The sequence below is a fragment of the Tasmannia lanceolata genome, unplaced genomic scaffold, assembly GCF_043159265.1.
Source record: "Tasmannia lanceolata isolate RefF3 unplaced genomic scaffold, GAP_Taslan_0.1 ptg000019l, whole genome shotgun sequence".
NCBI lineage: Eukaryota > Viridiplantae > Streptophyta > Magnoliopsida > Canellales > Winteraceae > Tasmannia > Tasmannia lanceolata.
In genome coordinates, this window is record NW_027518696.1 from 11,337,437 (window position 1) to 11,360,187 (window position 22,751).

At 38.3% G+C, this 22,751-nt stretch overlaps 1 protein-coding gene and 1 long non-coding RNA gene across 2 annotated transcripts; one reads left to right on the forward strand and one right to left on the reverse strand.

Moving 5' to 3' along the window:
* The first annotated feature begins 1,634 nt into the window (after positions 1-1,634).
* LOC143853330 (uncharacterized) lies at positions 1,635-4,045 on the forward strand. Its single transcript, XM_077363063.1, has 5 exons — positions 1,635-1,873; positions 2,008-2,095; positions 2,173-2,246; positions 2,342-2,398; positions 3,674-4,045. The coding sequence occupies exons 1-5, from the start codon at positions 1,769-1,771 to the stop codon at positions 3,863-3,865; spliced, it is 516 nt and encodes a 171-aa protein (XP_077219178.1). The 5' UTR covers positions 1,635-1,768; the 3' UTR covers positions 3,866-4,045.
* Positions 4,046-7,909: 3,864 nt separating this feature from the next.
* Positions 7,910-22,006, reverse strand: LOC143853489 (uncharacterized). Its single transcript, XR_013237143.1, has 2 exons — positions 21,132-22,006; positions 7,910-8,579 (listed from the first exon to the last, which is right to left on the reverse strand). It is a non-coding gene; the product is annotated as an uncharacterized LOC143853489 (long non-coding RNA).
* Between the last annotated feature and the right edge of the window lie 745 nt (positions 22,007-22,751).

Genomic DNA, 22,751 nt, shown 5'->3' on the forward strand with positions numbered 1-22,751 from the left:
AATCTAACATATCCAATATGATTCTCAACTGAGAACTATTATGAGGCAGACCAAATCTAAATAGTGGACCCACAAACTAATATAACATCTCAAGTCTAAGAATACAATGGGTTTGTGTTTAAAATAACCTTATAACTTTATCTCATGTACAAGTTATTCTAAACTAATTTGATTCAAGCAGTGACATGCTGTTGGTTCCAATAGTGGTAACATTGGTGAGACTAGATGTGCTCTCAACAACAATGACAGCCTATTGGTTGCCATGAAAGATAGACGAATCACTAGCCATATGAACGATGAAGATGATCGATTGTATAAGTAGGAAGACAACCCACATAAGACAAATTTCTGCAGATGTGAACAACAACTTCAGGAGAAGGCACAAGAGGTGTAACTATGATGCAAAGTCGACAAACAATAGATAAAACTAATCTTGGACGTGCCATCAATGATAACAAGAAATCTGGGACTAGATCTTATTCAAGGTTATATTATCCACCAATCAAATAGACACATGATCTAGACAATCCTAATCAAATTAGACCCTTTCTTTTAGGGGCCATTTGGATACGCGGATTTTAGAATCTTGGATCTTATTCGAGAAAGAGACCGTCGGTTGTTTTTTTATTTCTTGCCCTTTTTCCCGTAGAGCGAGAGAGTAGGAGGCCGTCCTGTGTTTCCGGGTTTTAGAATTCTCAGGATGGGGGAGAGATTTCTAAAACCCGGATTTCTTACTTAAAATTCATGATAATGGATTGTAAAATTTAGAATTTTACCCCGCTTTCAAACTAAAACCTGGATTCTAAAATCCATGTATCCAAACAGTTAAATTCAGAATAATGGATTGTAAAATTCAGAATTTTACACCGCTTTCAAACTAAAACCTGGATTCTAAAATCCATGTATCCAAACAGCCAAATTCAGGATAATGGATTGTAAAATTCAGAATCTAAAACCTTTATTCTAAAATCTATGTATACAAATAGCCAAATTCAGGATAATTGATTGTAAAATTCAGAATTTTACACGGCTTTCAAACTAAAACCTGATTTCTAAAATCCACATATCCAATCATAGCCGTTGATGATTCCATCTGATTCAATGTCTTTCATTCCCTGCCTGGATGGAAAAGCCTTGATCAGGCAACCCCACTTTTGGGAGGCCAGCCCCTTAATCTTACAATCATCCAATCCGATCAACAAACGGGTGGACTATGATTTTCCCAAATAGTATACTTGGTGGGCCATATAATCCTCCACACTAGACAACCCTAACCCTCTAGTTTGTGTAGACTTTCTCATCAAATTCTACTTTCTTTCTTTTAATCTCCCAATCATCCATTTCCATCAACAATTTGGAGAGCTATGATTTTCCAAAACAGTATACTTTGTGGGCCATAAAGCAAAATCCAATCTTACTTCCCAACAAGGCGTGGACCCCATTATAAAAAGGAAAAACGTGTGCCACGATCTTGATTTCACCCCACTCGTGCCATTTCATATAAATATCCATACTAAACACTAATATTTACATCATGCCACGGGAAAATATCTAGTAGAACATGAATCTCTCGAACCTTCCGTCGGTCTAAACTCCCCCAGATATTTTGCCATGAAACGTTAAATCAAAAGCAGTTTCCTAAACAACCCCACCTTATAAAAAGTCTTCTTCTCCTTCAAAAAAAAACACCCTCCTTTTAATACCTCTCTAATCTGATCCATGGTGTAATAAAACCCTTATTACCATTTTGCCCTTCTTCCCCTCTTCGATGGATCGAGGACAGTCCGATGCTCCCTCTTACTATTCCCTTCTCGGGATTCGCCGAAATTCATCTCTCGCCGAAATCCGTGGCGCGTATCGGAGACTCGCTTTGGTGGGTTTTCATTCTCTTTTTTTTTTTTTTTTTAACAAGGGGTGCGATTTATCCTACAGGGGGTGCGAATTTATCATGTCCCTTTATTTTAATTTTTTGTTTATAATATTTTGGAGGGATTTGTTATTTTGTAGAAGTGGCATCCGGATAAGTGGACGAGAAATCCAACGGTTGCGGTTGAAGCGAAACAGAGATTCCAGCAGATCCAAGAAGCGTATTCAGGTAAGTAACGGAGATTCCTTTTCCGTTAGGGGGATCTTAACGGCGATTAACGGCGGGGTAATTTGGGGCTTTTGCAGTTTTATCAGATCAGGGGAAGAGGGCAATGTACGATGCGGCGTTGTACAATCCTTTTGATGATGAAGAGGATGAAGTCGGTATTTTATTTTCTTACCCTGTCCTGTTTCGGTATTTTCCTCTTCTTTGTATTTTGTTTGATTTTTTTTGGGGACTTGTGTTGTGAAACAGGAATTTTCTGATTTTATGCAAGAGATGCTTTCGATGATGGACAATGTAGGGTCACAGGTAAGAATATTTTATTTTATTTTTGATAAATTTTTTTTTTTTTTTTGCTGAAGTTACTTTATTGCCACTGGACCAATTGAAATATCTAAATTTTTATGAATTGATAAAATTAGGAAATGTTATCAGCACTACTGTATTTTGATGATCGCACATACGGTATGGCCCGCACCATAGGATGAATCCAAACCGTCCATTAGATGGGCCACACACTTTAAATAGGTTGTGCCCAAAATTTCTTTCCATAGGTTGATCCTAACCCTCCGATCTATAGAGGGTTATCAACCCTGCCCATGGAAATGATTTTTTGGGCCATACCGTACTTTTAATAAAGTGAGGAGTGCAGATAACATTTCCCTAAAATTAATAAAGTGAGGAGTGCAGTCATCAAAATACCCGTATGAACCGAGATATTTGCCCATTAATGGATGTGGATCCACTTAGCATCGGTGGTCGGGTCGGATCGGATTCGGAGTGTTCTTTGGATCCTACTTCATGTGACTCGGGTCACACCCATTCTCACAACCCATTTTTAATTGGACCGTCCATCGGAGTGTCATAATAGGTTCTAATAACATTTTGCATAGTTAAAATTCTCAAGTGGGAGGGGAAAATAGGTGGTCATGGCAGCACGGATGCAGCCTCGCGGTGGAACCTTGCAGCCTATGTGCACGGATTGGTTCGGAAAACACACTCATAAAAAAGAAAATGACATTTTTACTAAAATACTCCTAAAGTATGCTTAAAGTTAAATCAGATTAAGGACTGTCTCGGGGGCTTTTCCTACTTGTCTGGGTCCGATTGGTAATAATATAATTTCGGATCATATAATAGGGTCCCGAAATGTGTCCATGGATGTTGATAATGTGTTTAGATCCTGTCCGGATGATCCATCGGACCATTGACTCCTCGTCTTGGCTGATAAAACTCTACCTCACAACCATTATCGGTAGATGGTTATGTGTACATGGTTCAATTTTCGGGCCCATATTTTCCTCTAACAATTACTAATAAAATAGAATACATTTTAGTGCAAATCTTTTCACATTGGATTTCTCCGTGACAACCAAGGTCCATGAACAACCCCTACGGGTGTGGCTCGTTGGCTTAAAATCATGGGTATGCTCCTCATTGATGCGAATTTAACTCCCCCGGGCTTACCCGATGCGCATGATTTACAGGTGATTGGGTGCATCTATAGGGAATCGTCCCTTCCTAAAAATTGGCGTGGGGATACCCTATGTGATTTTTAACCTCTGATGTCGTGTGTTTTTGTAGAAAGACAGCTTCGAGGATCTTCAGACGATGTTTATGGAGATGGTAGGTGATGGAGGCTTCAAATTGGGAGATGATTTTGGTGAGGAGATGCGTCGAGGGACGTCAGATGCGAGGAGAAACACAAGTGGGTCTGCTTCTCAAGGAAGTGCCGGACTGAAAAGAGCTAGTTCGGTTGCCGGTTGGGAGTTTTAGTGACCCTTCTTATGTACTCTCTCAGAGACCAAAACACATTTGTTTCCTCTGCCCTCTTTCATTTTTAGGAAGGATGTTAAGGAAATTTGGTGAGCGAAAAAAAACCAAATGTATGGAGGACTATCTCCTTAATGAATTGGAGTTCTCTTCCTTTTTTTAGTGTTGGATTTATGTTTTTGATTTGTTGGCCTTCTTTTGCCGAAGGGTGGTTGGACTTCATTTTTTTTTTTGAAAAGGGCAACAGAATATATATATATATATATGTAAAAACAGAACCGAGGTGGTCCTGAAGGAACAAAGATAATACAAAGATAGCAGTACAATAATTCAAGGAGGTAGATAGTCAAAGCACTCAAACGCGGCCCGAAAGACTCCTTTCTTGGCAAGGGTGTCTGCTTCCGCATTGGCTGATCTCCTGACATGGTGAAAAACTATTGAGGAGCCCTTAGCTCTGATCTCCTGACATGGTGGTTGGACTTCATGATTACCAAGTATGGCTTGTTTTTTAATGACAGATCTAATTCTAATTCTCTATTCTGTTTCTTAATCAAAGATATACTGTCATGCTGGAAAATGTATAAATGTATAGAAATAGGTGTCATAATATGATTTGATACCATTGCTCTAAAATTATATGATCTTAACCATTGGATCCAGAGTGGTTGATGGATGATGTCATGGGCATGGTTTTAAATTTCGGGGTGCAACATGGGTTGTGCTTAACCCGAACTCGATGGGTTCAACCCGATTTTGGCTATGGCTGGGTTGGAATTTCCTTGGGTTGGGAAAAGCTAACATGGTTTAAATACTGGTTGGGTTAGGATTGGGATTTTGTTACGTGCCTAATCGGCCGTAACATTTCCTTGGGTTGGGAAAAGCTAACATGGTTTAAATAATGGTTGGGTTAGGATTGGGATTTTGTTACGTGCCTAAATGGTCGTAACACAAATAAACTAAATAAAAGAGAAATAGAGAGGGGAATGGTTGATTCGAGACAATCAGACCTCCTAATGGCTCGATTCGAAAGGAGACATGACCCTCCAAAACAAAGTTGCTTTTGTTGTTTTAAAATTCACCATATGCTTCGTTTCATTATAATACAACTACTTAAATACTAACACAAAGTAGTTACACATCACCCATCCACTTCCCCACTTACAACTATGGTTTAAATTTTTGATTTCGGTACCGGTTTCAGACATTCCAAAAACTGAAATTTTGGTTGAATCTAGTAATAATTAAAAAACAATATTTAATTCATTTTGAAATTTCGAACCGAAATTCTGAAATTTTGGCTGAAATTTTATTTTATATATATAAATATATATATATATATATATATATATATATATAGAGAGAGAGAGAGAGAGAGAGAGAGAGAGGAAACTGTTGGTGAGCTTAAGCTCACCAAACTTATGGTGAGCTAGCTTGCCCAATCACATGGGGGGCCCACTTTGTTAGGATGATCCAAACCATTCATTTGAAAGTCCCTTACATGGATGGGGGGTGTACCAAAAATCAGCTCCATAGGATCATCCTAACCCCTTCATTTATGGAGGACAAAAATGGACAGACACAAATCTGCCTCATTTTTGTCCTCCACAAATGGAGGGGTTAGGATGATCCTATGGAGCTGATTTTTGGTACACCCCCTATCTATGATAAGGCCTTGCAAATGAATGGTTTGGATCACTCCCCAAAATGTGGGACCCATGTGATTGGGCAAGCTAGCTCACCAACAGTTTCCTTATATATATATATATATATATATATATATATATATATATATATATATATATATGAGAAAACGGTTCCTACACATATGTGTAGAGAAGTTATCTACACACTAGTTTAAAATACAGTGGGGACCACATTATTTGGGTGATCCAAACCATTCATTTTTAAGCCCCTCACATAGATAGGGTATCCACAAAAAATCAGATCCATAGGATCATCCTAACCATTCGAACTGTGGAGGCAAAAAATGGACTAATTTGTGAAGGTTTAAAGACATCCATTTTACCTCCACAAATCGTAGGGTTGGGATGATCCTATGGATCTAATTTTTTGTAGACACCCTATCTATGTGAGGGCCTTTAAAATGGATGGCTTGGATCACCCAAACAATGTGGGCCCCCACTGTATTTTAAGCTAGTGTGTAGGAACCGTTTTATATATATATATATATATATATATATATTAAAAAAATACAATTTCTAGAAAATTTAAAACCGAAATTCTGAAATTTCGAATGAAGTTTGGTAAAGGCCGAAATTCAGAATTTCGGGAAATTTCGATTTCTATCTCCACCGAAATCCGAAATTTCGGATTTCAATCGAAATTTAAAACCATGCTTACAACACACACCATCAACAACTAACACCCACTACCCTAAACACATACACCATAACTAACACCCATAACTCTAAAAATACATTCCCACAACTAGATAATAATTAGATTATAACTACCCATATGCACCATAATTATATGCACCTAACATTCCTTCCCCCTTATAATCGACCTTGTCCTCAAGGTCGAATTACTGTAGAAAAGATTGTATTCCGCCGGGGTCCCAAATCTTGTTGGGCACACTTTGATTGAGAAACACAGTCAACTTTAGACCTCCGTATTCTTCAAAAGTAACGACCTTGATCCTTCGAACCCCGTTTCAAAATTTGTTGCTCTCATAGTTTGAAGGGAATATAATTTTTTATCCTTGTCGCCATTGCTTTTCACAATTTTCTCTACGTGAGCATCAATTTTCTCAAGATTTAACTTTTCTTTGTCTTTACGCATTTCTTTGATCTCTTTGCTGATTTTTTCCAAGCCTTCTGTGATTCGCTAGTGCTCATCCATCATTTTAAAAAACTTCACTTTGATTTGCCAGAAATCATCGCGTAGAGATTCCAAAAGCTCTGACGGCGCAGCCATGGTGCATGATCCACTACTCCAATACCAATTGTTATGTGCCTAATCGGCTGTAACAGAAATAAACTAAATAAAAGAGAAATAGGGGGAATGGTTGATTCGAGGCAATCAGACCTCCTAATGGCTCGATTTCCAGAGGAGCCGTGACCCTCCAAAACAAAGTTGCCTTTGCTGTTTTAAAATTAATCATCTGCTTCATTTCATTATAATACAACTACTTAAATACTAACGCAAAGTAGTTACGCATCACCCATCCACTTCCCCACTTACAACACACACCATCAACAACTAACACCCATTACCCTAAACACATACACCATAACTAACACCCGTAGCTCTAAAAACATATTCATACAGCTAGATAATAATTAGATTATAACTACCCATATGCACCATAATTATATGCACATAACAGATTTGGGATATGCCAACCCAATTCAATTCTAGGTTGGGTTAGGGTTGAGGCGTTGGACACTAATTTATCATGTAAAAAAAAATTCCTGGCTGCCAGACATGGCCTAAGTCTTCCAATGTATCCGTATCCGCTGTACACCAAAACCTATTTCCATAAAATGATTCAAGGCTTCCAATCATAGAGCCTTTCTTGGTATCCATGAATTGATGCATTTTTTTTCTAAATGTTCAATTCAAAGCCATTCGAGTCAGAATCATCCCATGAGAGTGTGGGGCCTGGTCCATCTGTTACAAGACCTAAGAAACTGGTTTGGATAATTGTATTGAAGCATAAGTGATTAAATAACACCAACTCTAACACCTTAAGCTTCTGGAGTATGTGTTGTTTTCATATGGTATAGGCCTATTTCCTAACAGGAGGTCATGGGTTCTAAACCCAACAAGGCCTTAAAAATACATGAGTACAACAAACCCAAAAGAGAGGCCACAGGTGCCACATGTACATGCCACGTGTACAGCAAACTTAAAATAAAAGAGGGGTCACATGAGATAGTGAGTATAAATGATTAAATAACACCAGCTCTAACATCTTAAGCTTTTGGAGTAAGTGGTTGTTTCACAGTCAAACCGATCACTCTTGAATTTCTGCGAATAGAAAGGCCTATGATTTAAGAGAGAGAGAGAGTTACAACCAAACCACGAGCAAACTAACATCTTTTCAATTAAAAGTACAACGACCTCAACACAATAGTAGAATAACAGCTAAAATGCGAGCAAACAAGTTCAATGGAGAAAATCATAACTTAGAAAGGGCGAGGAACCCATTGCAGTTCAATGCCATAGTTCCATGTATATGGTGTCTGACTAGGACGAAGATCGACCACAGACGTGTAGGCAGTGCACCCCCCAACCCGGAGCCTAATCCTATGTGCAGTCATAGACGCATCCTTCAAAAATGAACAACAAAGAGTACCCAAACAAGCGCGTCCCTCTTCAACCTCCTCAAAAAGCCTACACAGGCTATTTGAAGAACAATTCAATGGGGAGAGAAGGATACTATCTGAGCAATTCAACAACATCACTGTATTTCGGTTAGATATATTGAACGGAGTGCTCTCATCCAATCTCAATCCTCCGTCCATAAGATCAGACGATAAACAAGCACCCTTCTCGATCTTCGGAGTGCTAATCACGAGCTTGTTAGCACTTGGATTAATGCTAAGGATCTTGTAATGAGACCCTGCAAGTGACTTGAATTCCAAAATGTTGTTGTTGCAATAGACTTTATAATTAGAATCCCCACAATCTTCTTGGGTGCTAAGTGGGTATGGAACCTCCATTTCACCACATCTAGGGCACTCTCCAAGGCCTGTTGCATGTGTTAGTAAAATGAGAATGGGAACAACCATGACTACACTCCCCATAGCCCAAAGAGGAAATACAACACAAAGAAGCATGACAAAAGATGTGAGCAAAGACCCAATTTATAACAAAGTATGAAAACTTTTGCTAGTATGAAGGCATTGCAAATAAGAAAACTTTGCCTCCCACCATAAGCACTAACAAATTTGGAAGTCAGCTTTAAGAAAAAGAAGACTACAGAAAAGTGTCCTAAAATGAGAGGGTGCTCTTTCTTGGACAGATACAGATAGATAGGCAACCCTTCGAAGAGCCAACGCGTGGCATGGACCCAATATTACACCAAACGCACTTGCCTAGTTTAGAATTTCTAGACCCACTTAGCTTAAAGAGGAATCTGAATTTTCACTAAATTAATTGTGGGGCGGCATTGCCTCTTTTGATTTAAATATGATGTGTTGCTTTTATAAGCAACATAATGCTTCGATGTTCTTGTTCATTGGAGAGTTGGGGCTTTTGCCTCTTTTGCCATTATAGTGTGTGGGTGTCGTGGATCAATGGCATTTAAGCTACTGGGCTGTGCTGCAAATAAGTAGAATATAGGCTCATTAGTATTGTATTAACAGATACGAAGTAGAATATACTCATCACGTTGTCATTGATTCACAATTATAAATTTAATTTAAAGTATGATTAATGTGGTCATTGCTATTGACGCATGAAATGACGTGTGGTGTTCATTCTTAGATTATAGGGAAAATGACCAAATAGAAGGGGTTTCTACTGACTATGACATTTCAAGAGGGGTGTTTTCTAAATCACCAATCAATAGTGCATATGACTAAAATGCCCTTGACTCTCTCTCTCTCTCTCTCTCCCTATCAAATCACCTTTTTGAAATGATTACATTTAGAGAAAAACAAATCCCAAAACCCACCTTTTTCCCTCTTCTTCTTCTTCCTCCCACCTACAAAAAAAACGTACGTATGAAAAACCCAAAAACCTCCATTTTTGAAACCCAAAAACCTCCATTGTTAGATGCCAAAAGCTCTATTATATTGCTGAAAACCTCATTTTTAGATGTGAAAGCCTTCCTAACCCTTCATTGCATTGCACAACGCCTCCATTTTCAACAAATATTGAAAAAAAACGTTATTGGATTTGGAAATCTTAAAAATCTTCACTAGAAACCACCATTCCATTGCAGAAAGCTTCCATTTAATGAAAAGGTGTGTATTTTTACCCCTCTCCCCTCTCTTTCCATTATAAGGTATGTTTATAAACTTGAATGAAAGTTTTCCATGTTAAACTACTGTCTTCCATTGCAGAAAGCCTTCAATCACTATTTAATCTTATTTAAATTACTTTAAACACTTTATAATCATTGTTATTTTTCTGTAAACCACTAATTTCTTAAGTTTAACCAGTATTTCACTACCATAACCGGTACTGAAGTGGGTGTTTATAAGTGGTTTATATAGCTTCTTTGGTTAAGAATCCTCCGTAGTGGTTTATAATCGTAATTAGTGGTTTATTAAGGCTTACCAGTGGTTTAGAATGTTTATAATTGGTTTATAAAGATTTATAAATGATTTATACAGGGTGAGCAGTAGTTTATAGTGTTTATAAGTGGTTTATATAGGCTTATAAGTGGTTTAGAGTGTTTACAACTGGTTTATATAGGGTAAACAGTGGTTTATATAAGCCTATCAGTGATTTAGAGTGTTTATAAGTGGTTTATGTAGGCTTATCAGTGGTTTAGAGTGTTTATCATTGGTTTATACAGGGTAAGAAGTAGTTTACAGTGTTTATAAGTGGTTTATATAAGCTTATCAGTGGTTTAGAGTGTTTACAACTGGTTTATATAGGGTAAACAGTGGCTTATATAAGCCTATCAATGGTTTAGACTGTTTATAAGTGGTTTATGTAGGCTTATCAGTGGTTTAGAGTGTTTATACATGGTTTATACAGGGTAAGAAGTAGTTTATAGTGTTTGTAAGTGGTTTATATAGGTTTATCAGTGGTTTAGAGTTTTTACAACTGGTTTATATATGGTAAACAGTGATTTATATAAGCCTATCAGTGGTTTAGACTGTTTATAAGTGGTTTATGTAGGCTTATCAGTGGTTTAGAGTGTTTATACATGGTTTATACAGGGTAAGAAGTGGTTTATATAGACTTACCAGTGGTTTTAGAGTGGCTTATCAGTGGTTTATAGTGTTTATAAGTGGTTTATATAACCCTATCAGTGGTTTAGAGTGTTTATAAGTGGTTTATATAGACTTACCAGTGGTTTTAGAGTGTTTATAAGTTGTTTATTTAGGATTACCAATGGTTTAGAGTGTTTATAAGTGGTTTATATTGGCTTAACAGTGATTCATAGAATTTATAAGTGGTTTATATAGGGTAAGCAGTGGTTCATATTTCCTTGTCATGACTTAGTAGTGGTCTAGAGTGTTTAAAAGTGGCCCGAATTGTCTTAGTAGTGGTTTATGTTGTTTTATGGAGATTTAGTAGTGGTTGAAGTTGTGCATAATTCTAAAATGGCTGCTTTACTTGTTAATTGGAATGATTGTTTTTCAATTGGTTATTTTGACAATGGTTTAATTTTGTGTAAACAGAAGAACGGTAGAACGAAGAGCTTCTTTTATCTTACACGTCGACGGCTTTGTAAAGGATGCGGTATCATTTGAATACATCGGCGGGAAGAAGTTGCCCGTAATTGTGGGTCGAAAAAAAATTGTGTAAAAATTTGAAGCAATTAGGAGTTTAAACCAAACTTTAGGGCTCTAAACCATACAATTCTAAGAAATTAGGGGTTCAAACAAAACTTTACGACTTTAAACCATATATTTCTAAAAAAACATAACCAAACTTTAGGGCTTTAAACCATAGATTTCTAAAAAAAAAATTAGAGTTTTAGTTGCTGATTTTCCAAACTGAAAGAGAGAGAGAGAGAGAGAGAGAGAGAGTACCAACCCTAACTTATTGGTTTGAGTCTAAACTGATTTGGGAAAATTATAGAGTTTTCTAAACTGCTTTTCCAAAATATACGGTTTTCTCAACTAATTTGGGAAAATATAGGATTTTCTATACTAAATTTCTAAACCAAACTTGGAGGTTTAAACCAATAATCTGTGAAAAATTTGGGGAAAATTAGGGGTTTAAACCAAACTTTAAGGCTTTAAACCATAGATTTCTAAAAAAATTAGGAGTTTAAACAACTGAAAGGGAGAGACTACCAACCTGTGAGAGGAGGTTCACTCAGAATAAGAGGATACCGGAGAGAGGTGCACGAACCTGAGGGGCATTGTGACCCTCTAATGGACGGTTGGGATCATCCCATGAGAGAAAGAGGGCATTGTGGCCCTCTAATGGATGGTTGGGATCATCCCATGAGAGAGAAAGGGGCATTGTGACCCTCTAATAGACGGTTGGGATCATCCCATGAGAGAGAGGGGGGCATTATGGCCCTTCAATGGACGGTTGGGATCATCCCATGAGAGAGAGGGGAGCATTGGGGCCCTCTAATGGACGGTTGGGATCATCCCACGAGAGAGAGAGGGGGGGGGGGCATTATGGCCCTCTAATGGACTGTTGGGATCATCCCATGAGAGAGAAAGAGAGAGGAATTGTGGCCCTCTAATAGACGGTTGTGATCATCTCATGAGAGAGAGGGGGGCATTGTGGCCGTTTAATGGACGGTTTGGATCATCCCATGAGAGAGAGGGGGCATTGGGGCCCTCTAATGGACGGTTGGGATCATCCCACGAGAGAGAGAGAGAGAGAGAGAGAGAGAGAGAGAGAGAGAGAGAGAGAGAGGAATTGTGACCCTCTAATTGATGGTTGGGATCATCTCATGAGAGAGAGAGAGAGAGAGAGAGAGAGGTGACGGTATTTTAAAAATGAGGGTATTTTTGTCCTAAACCCTTGCAAACCAGTCACCATCACTATAGATTGGTTATTTTCAAGTCTCCCCTCTTCATATGTCATAGTTAGTAGAAAGTCCTTTCATTTGGTCATTTTCCCTAGATTATACAAAGGAAATTGACTTTCAAAATAACCATCGAGGAGCAAGAGACTCTAGGTACAATTCTGGGACATTTAGCTGCCTATAAGTAGGAGAAGGTTGTGGTGGTCAAAATTTTTTTTAGGGCAGCTAGCAAAACGGGATTTTGTTTGGAAAATAAAAACAAAATCCCATGTTGTGACACGTGTGCAAGACAAGGAAGTAAGCTCGAATCCCCACAAAATGGAAAAAATAGTAGAAATGATCAAATCGTTGGACGATTTCACTTCGTCTTTATTTTCCAAGGCTATGTTTGGATGCATGGGTAACAGAGTAGTGGAAATAATTGTCAAAAGAGAGACGAACATTGGATTTGTCTAGAATTACCTCTTGGAAAATAGTGGAATAGTGGTAAGCAGTGTCTGGTTGTGTGGCATAGACTCGGAGAATAGTGGAAAAAGTAGGGGTTATTGGATGCATGGGGGTGGCAGAGTAGTGGAAATAATAGTAAAAAAGGGAGACAAGCATTGGATTTGTCTAGAATTACCTCTTGGAGAATATTGAATAGTGGTAAGTAGTGTTTTGTTGCATGATATAGACTCAGAGAATAGTGGAAAAAGTAGGGGTGCCATTACCAATATATATATATATATATATAGAGAGAGAGAGAGAGAGATAGAGAGAGAGAGAGATAGAGAGAGAGAGAGAGAGGCTTTTCCAATAATTTCAACCAAAATTCTCCCCTTTTGGTACACTTTGGTTTGAAAATGAGAAAGGGGGACATGAATGCCACATTGGCAAAAAAACAAAACAAGTTGAGGAGTAGGGCTGCAACTTGGGTCGGGTTTTACCTGACCCGCATCGACCCGACCCGAAAATAGCTTGGGTTGGGTTCATGTTTCTCGGGTTTCGAGTCGAGCCGGGTCTATGATCCAAAAGCCCGCATGAATCTCGGGTCGAGCTGGGTTTGAAGGGGCCCGACCCAACCCGACCAGACTGAGCACTTAAGTTATAGTATTTTTTTTTTTCTAAAACTTTGTTACTTTAAAAGTGAAAACTTAAAAGTAAACTCGCGCATGCACGCAATCACAAGGACTCTTTCCATCTTATGTTGGTTTCCCCCCATTAGCTCTAGGGTTTCAAGTTTCAACTAAATAGTTAATGCACTAAATAGTTTGTTGTGTATCTCATATGAGTATAATAATTTTCATTTGGTAATGCATCAATTTATGCTCTTTGGACTAGTTATTAGTTAATGCACTAAAGAGTTTGCCATGCTTGAGTTTTTCTACTTCTATGAGTTGAGTTGCCTTGCCAAACAAGAGTTTTCTTTAAAAAATTGCGTCAACGTAAAAAAACCAGACCCGACCCGAGATTTATCATGGGTAGGGCCGGGTTTGGGAATCGTGGGTTTTCCGGAAAAAAACACAACCCGACCCGAGATATTTCTCGGGTAGGGTTGGGTTCTTCGAAACCCGACCCGCCCGACCCGTGTTGCAGCCTAATGAGGAGTCACCTGGAATTTCAATGCAATATTGGCAACCGAACAATGAATCAACTTTACTTTTCTATCCAAATTCCAATGGATGGAGAGAGTTTATGCCTAAAAGCTCGGCAGCAGTCAGAATTTGGCTTGAATTTGGCATGTCATTCCTTTGGGTGCCAAAATAGCATTGGACTCCCTTGAATGTCTCCCATGTAATAATTCCTTGTCTGCTAACTTGGATTCCTTGTCCCTTCTTATAGCAAATCCTTCAAAAAGCATAAAAATGTGGTTGAATTTTCTAGGGAATGATGCTCTCTCTCTCTCTCTCCATATATTGGTAATGACCATGGTTTCAAATTTCGGTTTCAGAATGAGTTAATGACCATGGTTTCAAATTTCAGTTTTAGAATGAGTTTCGGTCGTCACTGAAACCAAAATTTCGGCCGAAATCAGACGAAACCATTTAAAAAAAATATTTTATTCCATACCAAATTTCGGCCAAAATTACCGAAATTTCAAAAAAATATTAAATAATTAGAAACTCTTTTTACTGACCGCCGGTATATCTATAAGAAAGACTAGCGGTATACCAAAAAATTAAAAAAATGAGATTACGAAAAACTATTCGGTCGAAATTTTAAACCACGGTAATGACAAAACTACCTATTCTCCTACTCTCCGAGGATATGCAGTGCAACCAAGCACTACTGTACACTATTCTTTGAGGTAATTCCATACAAGTCAAAATGCTTGTCTCCTCCCTTTTGACTCCTTTTAACTCCTTATTCCACTACTCTCCGAGCCACCCCGCACAACCATACATAGCATAATTTTTTATTCGACTCTCAGATTGGTATAAATTTTTTGTCAATTTGTGGGGGGATGATGCATGATGTATTAGAGAATGAAATCAAATCAAGATCAAATATTCTAAGATTAGAAGATTTGATTTGATTAGGCTATATTGATCGTTGGGTTAGATTAGGCAAGTGAATTAGATTAGGATAATGTCTTTCCATAATTATCTTATTCTCTTGCTATGTTTATCATTTGAGTGTTCTATAAAAACACTCCTTGTGCTTAATGTAAATCATCCAAGATTAATATAATTTTCTAAATATTCTGAGATTAGAAGATTTGATTTGATTAGGCTATATTGGTTGGTTGGGTTAGATTAGGCAAGTGAATTAGATTAGGATAGTGACTTTCCATAATTATCTTATTCTCTTGCTATTTTTATCATTTGAGTGTTCTATAAAAACACTCCTTGTGCTTAATGTAAATCATCCAAGATTAATATAATTTTCTATTATTTTACATGATGCAATCATATGATGTCTCATCACTCTTAGATTATGTCATACTATCTCCTTCATTCAGAGCTTGTTGCCAGAGCATTGGATCAAATCGAAGTTTATTTCGAATACCGGCAACGTAAGCTGGATCATCCTCAACCGTTAAGGTGATCCCAGTGCTCCAATAATTGATCAACATAGGCCGCATGTGAGTTGCATGCTTGCACTGCCAACTTGTTAGGATTCCAAGAATTTTTCGTAAAAGTTTGGTCAGGGAAAAATTCCTAAATTTGCTTGCTTTTTTACACAAAAAAATATATGGGAAGTGATACATTCGCCCCTTCTGATTACTTGGAACACCCAGCAGCAGTGTACGTGGCAATTAGGCCCATTGAATCCTTTTGACGTGAAGTACATCAGCCCCTTTGCAATCATCGATACACTGCTGCTAGGTGTCCCCCAGGTAATCAAAAGGGGCAGATTTATCACTTCCCAAAAAGATACTTATAAGTTCAGTATCAAGCCCTTTCTTACTTCTTTTAAGTAGGCTAAATCACTACTAGTCGGTCAGGCAAGGAAGGCATGCCCTCAACCTAAAGCAAGCACCCCACCACAATCAGACATTGAACTAGGGTTGTAAATGCCTGGCTTAATTCTCCCAAAAAGGAAGAGCAGCAAGCCGAGCTTCCTTAGCTGCTCTTCCTTTTTCAGAGACTGACATGGTACTTCTTGCTCGCGTAGCTAACCAACAGAACAGATATGATAGAACGGAACGCATATTCGATACACTAACTGACATGTGAAAAGGAGAATCAAGATTCACAATCAAGCTAAAGATAGAGTGAAACGTAGGTAGGTCAGTTAACGAATGGAATGATTCAATAGTTACTGATCGAGCTTAACTGGATTCACTGGATTCTGCAGGAGGTATTGGAAGCAAAGGAAGAGCAGTACGATTGGCTTTCCAGAACCAACCATATTCCATGATTACTTAGAGGTAGCTTCAATTTATGATAATATCCCTCTAAATTAATCATAATCACATCATTTTCTTCTAAATTGTAGAAAGAAGAGATAATCCCAAGATTTTTTCCCGTCAGAAATGCTTTTCTTGCAATCCAAACGGGGCTGTTTCTTGCAAAAACCGTATTGTTCTATTACGACAGTCGTCATTGATTGAAAGACTTGAGTTCCATGCTACTGCGTAGGTAGGCCATCCCGGCACCAAAAGCACCTACAAACGTTTAGTCCGAGCTTCCCATTAGAAAGGGATGAAAATGATTATCAACGAATTTGTTTGATCTTGTGACATATGCCCACAAAAACAAAACAGAAACATTGTCTCCACCGGGCTTACTGCAACCATTGCCCATTCCTGGTATGATATGTTCATCAATTTCGTAGATAGTAGTTACCCATGTGGTCGATTGCTATTTAGGAATCCTCATTTTAATGTCATTTCACTTCCTTACACGGCTTCATCGTTGCCTACAACTTTCTCTAAGAATTGGTTTGTTTAATTGTTTACATTGTATTCCAAATCCAATTGTTAGTGATCATGACAAAGTTTTTCGTAGTATCTTCTTGAAGGGGATTTTTTACTTCTATAGAACTCAACTTTGTATGAGCAATTCTTAGCATCCTCACGTGGCGGTCATTTATAGTTGATTGGCATATTTTGATTAGTTTTTATGTCATGGGGGTATTTTATTCATTTTTAAGGTGTATTTGGTCAAGTGCCTTTGAGGAGATTTGATGCCCTTTTCTCTTCCCATTCCAGGAATTAGAATACCACCCCCTTAGGCGGGTATCAAAAAGCACCAAATTCGTTTATTCCGATCGGAGGTAAGCATCATTTCCCATTCCAATATGAAAATGAATCCAATATTCCAAAAGCCGGAATCTCATAGATCGGAATCGAATACCGATACCGATTCATGATTCCGGCAATCCAAACGAACCATTGGGGTTTCTCTTGGGCTTTTGTCTCAGGTTTCTCTTGTGCACGGTCTTGGGTGAGAGAAGCAAGGAAGGGTTGCTGCTTTGTGGGTTTGGGTTTAATCCATTGTAATCCTTGTATATTGTTTTCTCATAGTGAAGATCGTGTTTCTAGCCCGCAAATGTCGGCTTGGCCGAACCACATAAATCTTGGTGTTCATCTTATGGCTTGTTTTATTTTCTACTTTTACGTTAATTTGTAAACGATCGGATCGGATTTGCTATATACTTCTTGTTACTACTTTGGTCTTTATGAGCTGAGCTGTGCATTGTGGGGTCCCTGATATTAGGAGATTGGGAAAATAAGGGGATTTACCTAGCTAATTTGTTTTTGAACAGGTAACTGTGGACCCCGATCCGAGAGAGGCGGGGGACGAGCCCCCACACGAAGTCTCAGGATCATCCACGTGAATGGAGAGCTCTACCAAGGAACTCTCGAAAGAATGTGCCTCTCACAGCATGAGTGGAGATACAAAGGGAGATACCTCTCGATTCGGGGACTAACCCAGCTTCGAGGCGTACCTTAAACAAAGAAGAGTCGCCATCCAAGGAAGTGGCCCAGGATCCCATACTATGCTCTGTTGCAACGGATAACCAGAGATATAAAATAAGGTTCGTGCCTGATTACGAATTTGGAAGGTCCGAAGAGCACCTCATCCGCCCAAGTGCAAACACCTGGTCTCTTATGCCATTTACTTATTGATTTTGAAGAGTTTTGGGCGAAAGTCATATGAAATGGGAACGAATATCTCCGAGAAGACGTCTATCTAATCATGCGTGTCTCGGAGATGAAAATAATAAGCACACATAAAAGAAATAAAATAAGTGTCACCTGAGAATAACTAGGTTATGAGTGTCATACCTAATTGGTGTCTAAGTTCTGGTGTGCAAACACATGCATGCTACAGCTAAAGGTATAGGATCTGTACATGAAAGTAAGAAAATACAGCAAAACATACAAGAGAAACCAACTCTATACATGACTGGACAAGATGAATCCTAAAACTCTAATGCAGAACTTGACTCGGACCAGGATGGTCGTCCATCCCAGCTGCTCTACGTATCCCGGCCTCGGGAAGAATCGGAGTCAACGTAGTTCGATGACCTATTCTAACTACGATGCCTAACCATCTAGAACCGCTATCCTAGACTCGATCCACTAGACTCGACTGATTTTTAAAGCTTTTTATACAATTACTTAAGTTCATGTGAATTGTAATTTTTAGGACTCTCTATATGCTCTAACTAATGCAAGTTGGTTAGCCTTAAGCTAATGCAGGTGAGCCCTATACCCTATATGTATCTAGGCTGTGCATCCTAAAGAAAATCATGGGCTGACTATATGCTTCCTAGTCTAGCCATCGGTTCGAATAAATGTCTAACCGATCAACTTGAGGCCTCCTAACTCTAGGGACACTCACATGACAGGACACACCATATCAATACAAACAAGACAGACTCCTAACTCTAAAACACCCCAAACAGCTAGGACAAACTCCTAACTCTAGAGGAAGATCTGTTTGAAAAAAGGTTTTGAAGATTTTTTTTTTATAATTTTGAAAGGTTTGAAATGTTTATTTTTAAAGGTTTGGCTGGACTTAGGATATGAATCCCAAGCTGCACTACGTACCCCGTGGTAAGGGATTAAGCCAACGTAGTTCGTAACAGACTTCCTAGCTACTCTTACTGACTTAAGATTTTTGAGATTTTTGGTTTTTTAGATGTTTTTGATGAATTTTCAAGTTTTTTTAACTCAAGAGGACAAATTCCTATCATCATAAGAGTATGACAGATTCTTGATATCCCGCAAAGGTTGGATAGCATCCTATGCTTTGCGGGGGAAGAAAAGAAACACAGCTCTATAAGGGTTGGACAACATCCTATACCTTGCAAGAGTGGATAAAAATCACATGATTTGATGAGAGGTTGGAAAGAATCCTAACCCCTATGATGATAGGACAGACTCCTGAAAGAAGGACTGACTCTCTAGCTAAGGACATACTCCTATGCTAAGGACTGACTCTGCAATTAGTAATTCTAAGAATGAGGTACTAATAAGACAAAGCCTGTCTCCAAATGATTTGATTTTTTTTTACTGAGACATAGCTTGTCTCTTAAAAAGGGTTTGATTTTTCTGTTGAGACACAGCTTGTCTCTCTAAAAGGGGGTGCTCAAGATGACTCTTTCATTGCCCTTGCAATGATAAACAGGGACATGAGCAACTGACAGATCTAGTTGGTCTTCTACTAATAAAGGTATTTTACTTGTGAAACTTGGATAGATTCTCTAAGGGGTAGGCTCTAAACAAGGCTTGTCTCCAAGGGAGGTGTGCCTTACGAGACATAGTGTGTCTCCTAGTGGGGTTCTGGTTTCAAGGTTCTTATCCAAAAGACTGAGTTAGTCTTATAACCAAAAGAAGGGAGCGATACCCGGACTGTGCAAGTCCCCTAAAGATAGGCTTGGGCTATTGCCTTCATCGCCCTTGCAATGAAGAAGGCTTAACTTGTCCTACATAAAGTAATGTAGAAAAGAAAAGGCAAGATAAAATCCTACAATTATCAAAGAATGATTACGATTCACGCTATTTTGTGTCAAAATGATGAACAATATAACTCCTTAGCTAACTTCTATAAAACATGATGAGAATCAGAAATTCAAAGCTACTAATGGAACTTACAATCTGTTCCAACAGCCATAACGTATCTAATCTAATTTTTAATACCAAATGATCCTTGAAACCATTACTACTTAAGTACAAATACATAGAGGATTTAAAGTGAAATAGAGCAACAAACAGATTTTGAGCATCTACGCAGGTAAAATAATGCTAACAGACATGAGGAAACCTTACTAGCATAAACACCTTAGTAAAACCATCATTGAAACCATTTTTTATTAATTATGTGGTCAAACCTGATGGAATAATGTAAATCTAATTTGCACATCACGCTGGACAGACAAAGCTACAAATATAAAATGAACTAGTGTAACAAATAAACCTATAACACTAATAGTATACAGGAAAAAAAACAGGAACTAGCTATTCAGTTGAAAGGAGAAGTAACTTGGAGAATCCCACCAGTAGACATGCAAGATTGAATATATATTTAAAAAGGTAAACTCTTAATATTATTCCATAAGAAAGATCTGACAATCTTCATAGGACATCCAAACTAGCTTCAAATACCTAAAATTATTCCTTAAGGCATACCAAACAAGCATCCCTTCATACTCATTGTAACTACAAATATCATATGCTATTTGTCCTAAAAATACTGATGAAATTAAAATCCAAGATATTCAAATAGTCAAAAGGAAGAACTAAAATTTGACAATTAAGCTTATCCTTTCTGTTACTTGTGAAAACATTATGCAGTTACAGGAAATATTCCAAAAAAATGCACTCCAGCTTACAAGCCACCAATCAATTTTCAAAACAGGAGGAGTATATTGATCCATAGTCTGGGGCTGAATTTATCAACAAATAACTAAGAGCTATGTCCAAGTAATATGCAAGAGTCATTATAACAGCTTCAAATGAAAATTTTCACATCACAGGCCTAAGCATATGTCCCAAACAATGCTTAAAATGAGAAATACTAACAGACTTTTCACTCAATAAGACACATTTCATTCCAAACATGAATTAGGTATAAATCTTAAAAGAATGAAATAATCATACTCAAATTAAAGCCACAGATCAACTACCCTATAAATAATCACAAAATCAATAAACTGAGAAAGAAAATAAACTATACCTGAAATTTCTCTTACCTTTGTTAGATTAAACAAGAGTTACTTGAAGATCTTTTGAAGATAAGGATGTTTACTGCCGAAAATGATCGAAAATCTCAATCTTCAGATCTCCGATCTGAATTCACAATGGACAAATCTTGCAGCAGATGCTCCGGATCCAGGTAAGAGTAGATGTAAGGTGCTTAGGACCTAAGTTTTCCTAAGAAAACGGAGCAGATTTGGAGCTTGAAATTGGAACTAAGATTTGTGATCTTGAGTTAGGGTTTCAACTAGGGTTTCTATAGTAAAATCTAGGGTTTCTAGGGTGAGAATAGCTAAATCTATGGTTAAGGTAAGAAATAATTGAAGGTAATGGTGGCTGTAACCTTGGTAATGAGGCGGAGTTAAGATAATTTCCACCGGATTCCGGCAAAAATTGCCGGAGAAGATGAAGAAGATGATACAAATCCCTCTCTCCCCTCTCTCTCTGCTCGTGCTAGGGTTTGTGATTTTGAGAAAAATGAGAGAAGCCTAAATCCATGGATCTCTTTCTCCCTTCTCTCTCTCTATGGAATTTTTTCACAAAAATGAGATCTCCTGCTTGGATCTGAGCTTGCTTTCCACGGATCTTCTTTTTTTTAAAAAAATTTCTTCCCTAATCGGAGCTGATCGGATCTTTGATCGGAAAAGAGTAGCTCGCCGGAGAAGATGATCGGATCTGCTCGGGGTTAGGGTTTTGTTTTTTGTAAAATACAAATCAAAGAAAGATGAAATTTGCAAAGGTAAAAGAGGTAATAACAGTAAAGTGAAGAAAAGCTTGAAAGCTCGGCCGGAAATCGATCGGAATTTTGGCCGGAGACAATCGGAGAAGAAGATCTGGGAAAAGTAAGATTAGGGATTTGGGGATTTTGCTCTCTCTCTCTCTCTCTCTCTCTCTTAATCACGAAATTTTTTTTATGAGATTAAGCGGCTATTTATAAAGGATTTTGGGTGTTGATATTGACACTCCACTTTGATAAAGCGCGCGGAAAATTGATTTGCGCGCGGAAATTTGATAAACGCACTGACCATCGTGTCCTATTTGATTTCGGATTTACACCTCTCGGGATATTTCACCCCCCTTTTCTGCTTACACTGCGCACACTCTCCCGGCTCGTTCGCTAGGCAAACGTGCACGGATTTCGACAAAATTTTACAGGGACCTTGGTGAGACTCTAAGCTAGCTTAGGGTGAAGTTTGGGACCCTACCTAGTTGATTTGATGGGGTTTTACATAAAATTGGAAGGTTTAGGGCACGGTCAAAATGGGGTGTCTACAGTAACGATAACTTTATTAATATATAATCATTACATGGGAGGGACAAGATGTCCCCAGTCGAAGGCTAAGAAACCCCAGACAAACATGTAATTCGAAAATACAAAATACCCAAAATTACAGTTCACACCACCAGCTCTCCCATAACGATGCTCACCGCCGGTCGATTAACGCCACTCTTAGCCAACCCATCGGCCATCTCATTTGATGTCCGTCTTCTATGTTGCAGTTGCGGCTGGATCACGTGAACAAGGTCTCTTACCTCATCGATAATAGACGCCATTTACCATGGCCCACCACTCCAATTGCTCGCCCATGCTATCGTGTTCGAGGAATCTCCTTCGA